Raw genomic sequence first — 12,290 nt, 5'->3', positions numbered from 1 at the left:
ACTGTCATATTATGCTGGCGCAAGCTGGGCCGTGGTTACAGGTCAGACCTGCTTGGAGGCAACTTGGGTTCTTGCATTCTGGGAATTTCAACGGCAATTGGCAGGGGCGTCGGAAAACCTGTGGTGAGTTCTCGTCTTGGGTTTCATGTAGGAAAGTTTTATTCGTGGATCAGTTCGGGGGGGGGGGGGGGGGGTGGGTGTGCTCGGACTCGTTCTACGAATTTCCATGGATGCTCGAGGATCCACAGCACCCCCTGCTCCGACGTCCCTGCTCAAAGTGTGTAAAAATGTGTGGTGGGGAAACACAAGAGATGAATGTTTCAGAGTAAAAAAAAATTCCAGGAAAATAAGAAAAATAATTTCCGAAACTTGAAAAAGTGGACAAAAGAGTATATTTCTATAAACGTAGGAAGGTCGCTTAAAATGACATCAAAAAGAGGACGTGACCAGGGCCGTCAAAAGAGCATCATATGGGCCCCGGGGCAAGTGGTTTTTCTGAGGCCCTACCTAAATTCTAGAAAATTTCAACAAAATCTCAATTTGTGAGGCCTCCCCTCTTCTCTTGAGGCCCCTGGACCCATGCGTTAAGACGACACTGGACGTAACCCTATAAACCACTGCTTTGTCGGCTAAATTACGGTCAAACTGTACTTCGTGTGTTGTTTTCTAGATGGCAGCAGGAGTTCAGATAGTCAAATCCCGTTTTAACGAATACCGTTATAGCGAAAATCTCGTTTTAACGAACACTTTTCTAATCCCTTAAATAAGTTTAGCCTACATAGGAACAATGCTATGTAACCTGGAATTCCCTTATAACGAAATTTCGTTTTAACGTGTGATTCCTCCGGTCTCTTGGCGTTCGTTATAACGGGATTCGACTGTATTTTGTGCTACTTTTTGAAGATGATTTTGGCTTGAAATTTTTTTTAAGCCTCCGCAACTGCGATCATGGCTAATTTTTAGTTAAACAGGGACGTATGGTAATTGCAACCACGAAATACCAAAGAGGTGAAAGGACCACAACTCAAAACAATAACCACTTGCTATTTATGCATTGTTTACATTTTTTTTCTGAGAGAAATTTTGTGCCAAAATCCCAAGCCTCTGATTTTTTGATAAAGAGGTTTTTGTTTAGATTTTCCTTAAAGATTGTATATTGAAATGTCATGAACGTGAACAACTAATCGAGAGGCTGAACATTTTTCATTGCCATATTATCTTCCAATCATTGTTTTTCATCCCCCTCCCTCCACTCATTTAATCACTCATGCTGTCCTCATTAATTATGCTGAATATGCAGGCCGGACCTATCGTATTTGTTTTGGTTGTTTACGTGGCATGTTTTGGTGTTTTCCTACTGTGGAGGTCTAAAAAATGAAGCTTATAATGATTATTCACTTTCAATAGGCCCTCAGCTCAATATGGGATCCATGAATTATGTGGTTCAAAAAAGGTAGCAGTAGAACTGTTTTTATCTCAAAACCATCATGTGATTGCGACGAAAGATCTAACTCGAGCTGTTTGTCATTCGTACGAAGTAAATTTTCCATGATGAGGGTACCGCTGATCGCAATAAGTTTGTGGATGTTCATCCTAATGACTGTCTTCGGTGTATTCGGGTATACATATGTGCTGTGGAGCCAATACTGGAGGGCAGCCAATGAAAGACGCAGCTTGATGTTGAAGAATGCCAATTACATGAGACAGATGTCTGGCCATCCGAGTCGGTTCTCTAAAAACACTCTGAAGTATAACGTTAGGGGGAATTTACATAACCTGACAGTTGTTCCGACTGATAAGCTCATTAGTAAAATCCATACTTATAAGACGCAGTTGCTGATACAGCTGAGGAAAGCGCAGCTGATCGCTGGGAATGTCTTGTTCCACAAAGAAAGGGAAGAAACTAACATATACAAGGTGAAGTTTCGGAAACAGAAAGTGAGATTACAGCAGAAGTCATCGGCTGAACTCCTCTGCGAGATGAAAGACGTGAAAATCGATATGCTCAGTAAAGACACGGTACCATTCAAGAATTTGCGATATGTCAAGTATTTTCCAGAGAAGACCATCTTCGATGCCATGGGACATCAGAATTCTTGCGCGATTGTGTCAAGCGCCGGATCTATGCTTAAGTCGAAACTTGGAAAAGAAATTGGTATGATTGTATTTGAGTGATGTACATGATTGCTTATGCATGTTTTATGATTTTGCCAATTTTTTTTTTTTCGCTGTGGGTACATATACAGAGTTAGACGCTTTTTCCATGTACGCAGAACAAAAAGTGACATCACTTGTGTGTGCATAATCTGAGAGCACATGCGTATTAGTGTCAAGTGGATGTTCAATAATTGATGAATCAAACTGGGATACCATTTAGCATCTCCTGTTCATCCAAGAGGGTACAATTTGCAGTATGAAGATGCTCCCTTACATACATCTTCAATTTTTTGGAAGATTGCCCATTTATTTTTCTTTGTTTTTCAAAGAGCTGATATTTATTTGTTATTAAGCATCCAGTAATCCCCTGAGGGTTGCCTCAGCTCTCATGACCCCCAAAAAGATGGGCCTGACAGGACTCCAGCCCTGAATGATTCACATAATTTTCATTTTTTCACTATGGGGGTGCCTGCTGCAGGCCATGGTGCGAGCCTTCATGACATTTAATTCATTTGAAATGACTTATATTTGAGAGTGAAGTGTCAAGATGTGCTTGCTGCGTTGCTGTGTGAGGTGGCGGATCAGTGAATGAAGCACGCACACTGCCCCCCCCCCCAGCGAGTCATCATGACAGAAGTGAAATCACATCACACTAGAAATTACAGCTAAACATTTGTCAAAGGCAAGTAAAGTTGTCCATTACAGCCAAGAAATTATCAGAGGACGGTAAAGTTCCCAACTATTGACAAAATTACTGAAAAATCACCAATGGCAGGAAGGAAATATAAGTTTATTGCATCCTAATAGGTAAAAATGTAATTCACAAAATAAAGTATATGGTTGACAAATATGTGAGGGGAATAAATTTGTAGGGCGCGGTAGCCCAGGTTGAGATAAGATACTCGCCTAAAGTACCAAAGGATGTTTAGAGTTGTCGTGAGTTTGATACCCGGTTTGTCCTTGTCAGAAGCTTTCCTGACACACAGGTGCAACAGAAACAGCAACATTCCCACAGAAAAAGATTGATACCACAGGGAGCCCCATACCAAGGGTTAGTGCACAACCTCTCGGTGAGTATTAAAAAAAAATGCCATTCAGAATCGGCAATAAATTGTAGGTCCCAGAGAGAGTCTAATTAGCCCTCATGTGCAGAAAATGACAGTGGTGTGAAAAAAATGATCAAATAAATTTCTATGACTAATTAATTATGATAGAGTTACAATTATTATCATATAATTCATGATTCATAAGCCATGAACATAATCTTAATTCGTGATTTTAAAAATTCGAGTAAGCCTCATTGAAAATAAGGGACGTATAGGACATTTTATAAGAAAGAGTTGGAATAGCCAAAAATATAGGAAATGCCCTGTAAAATACTGATCATATGGTCACCCTATATATATATATATACATATATTTATAAGTTTCAGGCCTGTGAGCAACAGAAATACCACTGGCTGAAATACCTGGACTGAAAAGGTTGTGCACCTTGATATAAGTGGCTTCTGTGGGAAATCCTCTAAAAACAGCCGTTAGTTTGTCAACCTCTCAGTGAGAGATATGGATGGAGGTGCCAGTTTGAATCATCTTCTCCAGCATGACCCAACCTACATGGCTTGTATCCCAGAAAGGACAGAGCTCGGGCCTTGTCTGGTCTGACAGTTTGAATCATCTGCATAAATCGCTGATTCTCATTAAAAATTATCATAAAGATTGTTACAGAAGGTGGTTTGGTTTTATATTTATTTTATGAACTTGTTTTACACTGAACCGAGTGAAAAATCAGCCTTTTTATTTGTTATTATAGTATTTAATTATTATTTTTTAATTCGAAAATTATTAGTTCAATTCTTACCTGTGATTACTTTAGTACAATTTTGCATTTCTAACTTTTTTAGCATTTTTTGTTGTTGTTTTTTTTTTTATCCCATAGATGCACATGATATTGTGGTCCGTTTCAACACTGCTCCAACAGAAGGTTATGAGGAAGATGTTGGATCGAAAACAACTATTAGAATTCTAAATTCGCAAGTTGTGTCGAAACCAGAATTCGAATTCTTCTCAACGCCTATGTATCGCAACATAACTCTGATTGTATGGGATCCATCAAAATATCATGGTTCTCTGGAAGAAGTAATTCCTTTTTGACATTGGAAATTAAGTAACACTAAGCATTTTTGATACAGTGGATCCCACGCTTATAATAGTTTTAAAGAAAATCATCATGAAAAATGTTGGGGGGGGGGGAAGGAATGATTAAACAGGAAAACTTGATGAATAAGATAGGATCGCAAAATAAGTTGTACTAAGGCTTGGAATTTTTATCAACAATTTGAAGGGGGTTCACCAAGTCCTAGAAAAATTTCAAACCATTTTTCGGCAAGAAAAGAATATACTTTGCTCCAAAACAATTTGGGTAGTACCTATATCTCTCAATTTCCATGCCCTCTCTGATGCATGACCCCACATCTTGGAACACATACCCTAAGCTGGGATTTTTGGTTGGCCTCTGCTATAGTGAATTTATAGTGTGAAAAAAAACAAAAAATGATGAGAATTACTCGGAGCTAGAGCCGTTTTCGCCCCACCCTTGTGTTAGGGGGCATGCCTTGACTGTAAGGAATTTTACAGGCAGTATGTATTTACAATATTATGTTATGATTGCACTTCTTGATGACGACGTTTTAGGATATTTGCTTTTGCACTGAGTGTACTACTTTTTTTTCAACCTTAGATTGCTTATATAACCTCTGTAAAAAGCTTTTCCAGGGTAAAATGCTAACTTTCCTGCATAGGCTGTTCGAATGGGAATTGTGGACTTCTATCTGAACTATATTGCATGAAAAGTAACCATTCTTAATCAATTTCACTCATGAGATCAATAGCAACCTTTGTAAAAAAATGCATGTGTGCAATGTGGTCACAGCCACCTCAAGAGTATCATATGCCCCTCAGACAAAGCAATTTTTGAGCCCCCCCTACCGGGCTAGAAATACCTGCCTACTTACTATTAAAAATTTCAACCAAATCCCATTATTATGAGGCCAAATAGCTACAATTAAAGACAGTAATCCATCAACTCCAACCCTTCTTTCTTATAGTAATGTTGTAATTTCCAAGGCAATCGTTGATCTCTGACTCCTCTCATAGTATTCTAGGTGCCAGAGGGAAACATTTCTAGCACTGCTCAATTCAAATCCAAAATCCTAGGGAAGTAATAAAAACATTCTCTGTGTTTTTCAGAGTCTTCAACAATGCCTAATCTCGCCTTCATTGAGATTGGACCATCTATTCTCTCATGCAACTTTGGGCATTACTTTTGAAATGATCCTCATTTATTAAAAAAAATAATCTTCAGTAACATTTGATCCTAATTATTTTCCTTCCATGAGTTTACTTGTATGAAATGTGAAACCTACATTATTCTGATATACAGGGTGTCCTGTAAGTCTTGATTCAACCTTCATTTCATCAATGCTTTATCATAGATGTATGGTTCTAATTTAAAAAATACTCAATGTGTTTAGAAATTTTTGAGAGTGAAAATATAGTGCGTCAGGAAATAAAAAATCGGAATTTTTTAAACTGTCCTCTTGTCCTCTGACTTCCAGTTAGTAAGTTGTTGCCCTGTCTTTCCTGAAGCCAACAAAAAAACTTCTATGTTTTCTAAGTGCAATATTCGCTGGGATATTTAAATTTGAAAATCTGAGAACAGTTGGAAAAGACCAGCATAAACGAGGGAAACAAGCATCTCTTAGTTTATGCTGTTGTTATTGAATTCAAATATCTCAGTGAATATTTCACTCAAAAACATGGAATTTTTTTTTGTTGGCCTCAAAAGAGACATCACAAAAAAAAGTTCTAATTGGAAGTGAAAGGACAGGAGGACTGTATAAAAATTTAGATTTTTTTTATTTTATGGTACACTATGTTTTCACTTTTGAAACTGGTGCAGAGGGATTTTTGAACATATTTTGAGCATTTTTCAAAATTAAAATCATACTTCTACGATGAATGATTGATGAGATAAAGGCTGAATTAGGACATACAGGATACCCTGTATGTATAGTGTATACTATCTGATATATTCTATATTTTCAGTGGTACAAAAGCCCTGATTTCGATTTATTCACCCCATACTGGTTGTATAGAGAACTTTTTGCTTCACAACTATTCTACATTTTGCATCCAGAGGTTGTTTGGACTTCATGGGATTTCATCCAGGCAAACACGCTGGTTCCTGTGGATCCCAATCCCCCATCCTCAGGATTTCTTGGTGAGATTTCCATGGTTGTTTTCTTCTGTACATGCATATTTCTGTCATTTCATGAAAATTAAACCTTAGATGAAAAATTTTGTATATATACAGTGAGAGAGAGAGAAATCTTGATATAACGTGAGCCAAGGACAAATATTGTTGTAAAGGAATTATAATTTTTCGAGACACAACAGTTTAACGTTACACTATAGGCATTTTCAAACAAGACTTGAATAAATTTTGTTGCATAGTGTGTGTGTGTTGTGAGGTTTCATTGTATTTGATTTTTAAACTTTTGTTGCATTCATATTTTTTCCTTTATGTTATTGATGCTGATCATTTCAATGTTATTTATTTATAGGTCTGATTATAATGCTTCATCTTTGTGACAAAGTAGACATTTATGAGTATGTCCCATCCATGCGGCTCACAAAAAGGTGTCATTATTTTGATGTGCACGATGATATTGGCTGTACACTTGGTGATTGGCATCCTCTTGCATCTGAGAAAATCCTCACAATGAATATGAATGAAGGATCTGATGCTGATATATTTGTAACAGGGAAAGTGACTTTATCTGGCTTCAATAAGATGAATTGCTAGTATACATAAGAGAGGTAACTCATGTAGATGATGAAAATGTACAGAATGATACCATTTATTGCTCTGATAGATTGTAAAATATACTTTTTGTTCACGTCTTTTTTAACATGGCAGTGCATGGATGGGGGGTCTATTTGATCCCATCACTTATTTAGTTGTCTTTCAACCCACATACATAAACATCTTTATTCTCTCTGATTTCAGGATTGTTAGCCTCAAACAGCCTCAATTACTGCTGAAACAAAAAATGTGTTATTCCAGTTATATATATATATTTTTTCCAAAATAGAAAACTAGTGTGGGTCATGTAAGCATTGTACATGTTTCTCCCCCATGATTTTTAGCATTCCCTCAAGTTTGCTTCAGAACCATTTTTTGGTCTTTATGAAGATGAAATGTGATGGTTATAGAGGTCATTCTGGCCAACACATATGATTCGGATGAATAAATTCTCAAACAGGGTGATGAATTAATTTTCAGTGTAGAATCCTTTGAAAAAATGGTAAAAGCAGTTTCAGCACAGAAAACTTGGGATAAAAATACATTGGTGTTTTTGGAATGAAAAATAACACTAAAATAACTATTGGGGGCTTTGAGTCCAAATTTTAATATGTGTGATGCCGAGAAAAAGTACAGTCGAACTTCCTTAATTCAGCCTTTGCTTTTTGCTTTTTGATAACTCAGAGTGATATCAATCTCCGAAAGTGCTATCAATAGTTTGATTGTATCCTTTTTGAAGATTGTCTTTGCATTAGTTGCAACAGGAACTTAAAATCAAGAACTGTTTATAAGGAAATTGCTTCTATCGACTATAATGATTCATTCTATCTGCATTCAAGGATGTAACAAAATTATTGAATTAATATTTCTCTTTCTTTTTACTTGCAAAATGAAAGTTGCATACATTACAAAGTACTAAACACATTATTGACAACACAATTTACGGTAAAATCTTTTGTCTACAGCAAAATGATATTCTCCCTTGGCCATTTAAAGTATTCATCTCAAACCCTTGCTTAAAAATCACCATTCTTCTGCTGATGAATTTTTTTGAAAAGAGGGATTTTACTGTTACATGTTTACATTTACAATCTCTTACTTCTACATTTTATTTATGCAGAGCTTAAAATCTAAAGATTTAATTTCTACTAATAGCTTTACTTTAAGAAAAATGCTGGTGGTGATTCAAATGAGATGTGTCTCTTTTTTTTTCATGTGATTGAACCACTGCTCATATGACTTATTGCATTACTTTGTCTATTGTTGCCGGCAGTCAAACCACCATGTTGATGTTGAACGAGGGTATGGTGGATCAGCTACATCAACCTAGAGGGAGAAAAAAAATTCTGTTCAAATCCACTATTGAAAGCCAAAACTGAATTTTTCAAGTATATGCTCAATATTATATTGATTTTAAAAATTTATGTATTGAAAAATTTTAAAAATATTTAGCTTTAAAAAACAGTTGTACAGCTATATGATGAAGCCACCCCCTCCCTAAAAAGGATTTTTTTGTGGCCTAACAACTACAAGTTTTGGTTTCTGAAATTCAAGGGTTGTCTTACGGGGAAGGGGGGGGGGAATAATGTCCATGTCTTTAAAAAAATGGATGCATATCACATGTTCTTTACAAGCAGGAATTGAATTGACAATTTTAGTTATATTATTATCAGTCTGTATTCATAGCAAAAAATAATTTTCTTAAATGATAGTCCAAGTAAATTGTTTATAAAAAAATTATCTTGTAAGAAAAAGAGGTCATCTCATAATCAAGTCAATACAGCAACTTCATTAACTTTTTCCTCATAGATTGAATGCATTGTTTAGTGCTGTAACAGCTTATGTTGTGTCAAGCCAAACAAAAAATATTGAAATTAGTAAACACACTGGAACTTCAGTTTACAAGCTTAATTATTTCTGTGAACATAGTGAACATGTGACCTCATAATTCAAAACACTTGTACATCAAGGTAAACTTCCCCATGAGAAATAGCTTAAGGGAACTCAAATGATTTGTTCCAAAATCTTCTCCTGCATGCCAGCCACGATTCTTTTTGAAGATAAGAAGATGAAGAGCATGTTAATTTATTGTACATATTATCGTATTCTTTCTTATTTTTAAATTATTTTATTATGGAAGCCTTGAGTATATATTTGGAATGATACAAAGAATAGGAGGCTCACTTCATTTAGGAATTCCTGCTTAAATTAACACACAGTGAGAGGGTGAGACAGTCTTTCATAGGTTTGTGCTAAGAATGCCATTCCTGTAGTCAGTGATGTCTTATTACTACTTTAAACCATACATGCACCTCTCACACATTTCTCTGTGGAATCTCTAACAAATCCGTACATGTCAGAATGTGTGCTTTGAGTGTGTGAGTGGCTCCTAACACATTTATGTTATCAGTGTTGGACTTGTTTTGTGTTCTTGTGGAGTGCTGCCATCTGTCTTCCATATTTTGAAGTGAAGATTGGGAGTGCTTGAATTTTCCATATTGTGTTCTCTAGTTTTAACAAGTAAAAATCTGAAAATGTTGAATTTTATCCAGTATTATGAGGCATTGCTCGTGTATTAAGTCAAAATTAGGTATAAATTGTAGCTCATCTTAACACTTGAGACACTCGTAAACCTAGTTACTCCTAACCCGAATTTTCACTGTATACATTTGCCATCACATGTCTTCAAAACTGGGTTGAAAATTGGAGAAGATACACACATGGTTGATATTTATTGTCGTTTCTGATTTTTGTAGTCATGTAAAAAATAGTTTTAATTTCAAATCTGTGCCAAATTTACCAAAAGATTTCTATTATGTTTATGTATATAATGATGTGTTATAACTTGTTTGTAAACTTATTATTGATGTGATAAACTGTGTTATGTGGTTGTTACATGTTTGTAGGAAAATAAAAATATACATTTTGGATCTATACGTAGATAGGTATAGAAAATCATGCCTTAAAGAATCTATAAAGCAGATACAGATACTCAGAACGATACATCAAGAAAAATTATTGTCTTTTAATGTTGAATAATTATTTCATTCAAAATGATTGGCCGATCATGGCAAAATGCTCTTGAGGGCCACATGCAAAAGAACCCTGGTCTCTTTTTCGAATTGCAATATTCTTGTGGATCGATACTATACAACTAAAGTTTGACTCCCTCTTTAGTGAGCATATGTACAAACTGTTGTATGGATGCAAACTATTATGCAGAAATAGAATACTTGAATGAGACTGTGGCAGAGTGGTAAGATGCTCGTCTTCCACTATGAAGGTTACTATCAAGGTCCATATTTCCCACCCAACTCCACTAGTTAGAAATTGCTGTATGGCGATATATGATCAAAGTTGGTATGTGGTAAATTAGTCTGAAAACTTGATGGGCTGTAACATATTCAGTATTCAAGATATACAGAAGACTGGATGTTGTGAAGATATTTATTATTTGAGATGTTAATTTTTTTTTTTTTTTTTTTTCCAACATCCAGTCTTCTGTATATCTTGTATTAACAAGTGGAGAGCGACATTCATGTCATATATTCAGTATTATTTACATTGCTGTAAGTTTGCAAATTTGGTGTTAAATTATTCTGTTATTCCTTCTGTGAACATACAAACACATTTACTTCATGCACACATTTACTTTATGTCACATGCCATGTACAGTCAAACCTCGTTAATGAGTCACTCTTGGGAGAGCAGAAATATGACGTAGTAAGCGGAGTAAGCCATAGCTGTGCCAATTCCAATTGCGAGTTCCAAAAAGTGATCCAGTAAGCGGAGTGACGTGTTAACCGGGTGACGCACTAACGAGGTTTGACTGTATTTCATCCAAAAATGTTTGTGAATTTGTGATACTATAAACACACACACACTGCTGAAGCAGTATGTGTGTGTGCTTAACAGCCTAGCAGCAAGGGCAGATCTGGAGGTCGCTATTGGGAGGGGTGTTTTACAAATCACAAAAAATTTAGTTTCTGTGTCTTGACCATATGTCCAGCATTTTGCCTATTTTCCATGGCAGTCCTGTTTCTGGTTTTTTCTTCATCCCGACTTTTTGAAAAATGTCCTGGTTTTACTCAATTGTCAGTCGAAGTTGAGTTGAATTTGTTATTTAATTTGTTGCTGCAATATTATCGTATAGAAGTTCTGAAAATTTCATGAATTATCACATTTCACTTGGGGGGGGGGGGGGTAGGGTGATCAACCCGATAACCCCTCCCCTCCCCCCCATAGATCCACCAGTGTCTAGCAGAAATTAGTTTAGTTCAGACAATGGTTTTCGACAGTAATTAGAATGTTTTATTATTTCATCATTTTTGGACAAAAGGACCTAGGACAGTGTTTCCCAAAGTGGGCAATATCTCCCCCTGGTGGGCGATGGAATGGTCCAGGGGGCGATTGAACCTACTGATTTAACATAGGATCCTATGGGTTTACTTGAGTTGGGACGCGATGAGAGGAAAAAATTTCTGATGAAGGGGGCGATGGAACAATAAGTTTGGGAGACTATGACTTAGGGTCAAAGTATCTTGTGTTTAAGGTATTTTATAATGATGAGATCCACAATATTTCAATTTCTAGTCTTTGCTTGTGTCATTTATTTGCAGCATATTCTAATCCTTATTGACAGATATGTGTAAATGCTATTAATCGTCAAGGTATTTGACATGATTTGAATCCTATAAGTCATGATTGCTAAATTAAAAATGAGTCACTGATTTTGCTATTACCATTGATTTTCATGAAATTGTCTATATTCAAACAATCCATTTATATCATGTCAGATAGTTTTCGAACTTGTGAGAATCATGGATTCAACATTGCAGCTACCACAGACAGTTTAAAATGGTGCTAGAGTAGTGAGCATGTGATACAGTCATACCCGCTGACTCAGTAATTTGTTCTAAGACTAGCTATATGAATCAAAGTAAAATTTTCCTCCATTAAAATGATAAAGCAACTAATTTTCGTCAAGACCTAATGACCATAGTCTATTATATTTAATGACAACATCATTGATTATTGTTGAAAAAAGTTTGCAACCATAGAAAAGTTTCAGATTATAGCTGAATTTACTAAAAAAAAACTGCATTTTGGCAGGAGATAAATGACTGAATGACGAGGCTCCTTTACAGTTACTACATTTAAAAATGACAATGCTTTGGTAAAATAAATGACTACAGTAAAATGAATTAAAATGTATTTTATGGGGAGTGGGAGGGGAAGTTGAACATGTGACAAATATGTGACATGAATG

General features: G+C 35.9%; 2 protein-coding genes across 2 annotated transcripts in view; one reads left to right on the top strand and one right to left on the bottom strand.

The window, feature by feature from the left end:
- The first annotated feature begins 1,056 nt into the window (after positions 1 to 1,056).
- Positions 1,057 to 7,743, top strand: SiaT (beta-galactoside-a-2,6-sialyltransferase). The gene is made up of 4 exons (XM_089249969.1): positions 1,057 to 2,155; positions 4,094 to 4,293; positions 6,262 to 6,436; positions 6,780 to 7,743. The coding sequence occupies exons 1-4, from the start codon at positions 1,438 to 1,440 to the stop codon at positions 7,019 to 7,021; spliced, it is 1,335 nt and encodes a 444-aa protein (XP_089106095.1). The 5' UTR covers positions 1,057 to 1,437; the 3' UTR covers positions 7,022 to 7,743.
- Positions 7,744 to 7,880: 137 nt separating this feature from the next.
- The window catches only part of LOC149069520 (matrix metalloproteinase-14-like), a 28,557-nt gene continuing 24,147 nt past the window's right edge, over positions 7,881 to 12,290 (bottom strand). Inside the window, exon 11 of the mRNA XM_089249968.1 lies at positions 7,881 to 8,347. Within this exon, the coding sequence (XP_089106094.1) occupies positions 8,279 to 8,347 (69 nt within the window). The 3' untranslated portion in view covers positions 7,881 to 8,278. The remainder of the gene's footprint in view (positions 8,348 to 12,290) is intronic.

Source organism: Pholcus phalangioides, unplaced genomic scaffold, assembly GCF_987345545.1.
Source record: "Pholcus phalangioides strain wild (caught in Gottingen) unplaced genomic scaffold, Ppha-v1.0 ptg000022l_1, whole genome shotgun sequence".
In the NCBI taxonomy this organism is placed as follows: Eukaryota; Metazoa; Arthropoda; class Arachnida; order Araneae; family Pholcidae; genus Pholcus; species Pholcus phalangioides.
Note: the sequence above shows the minus strand (reverse complement) of the source record. Positions and strands in the feature narration are given on the sequence as shown.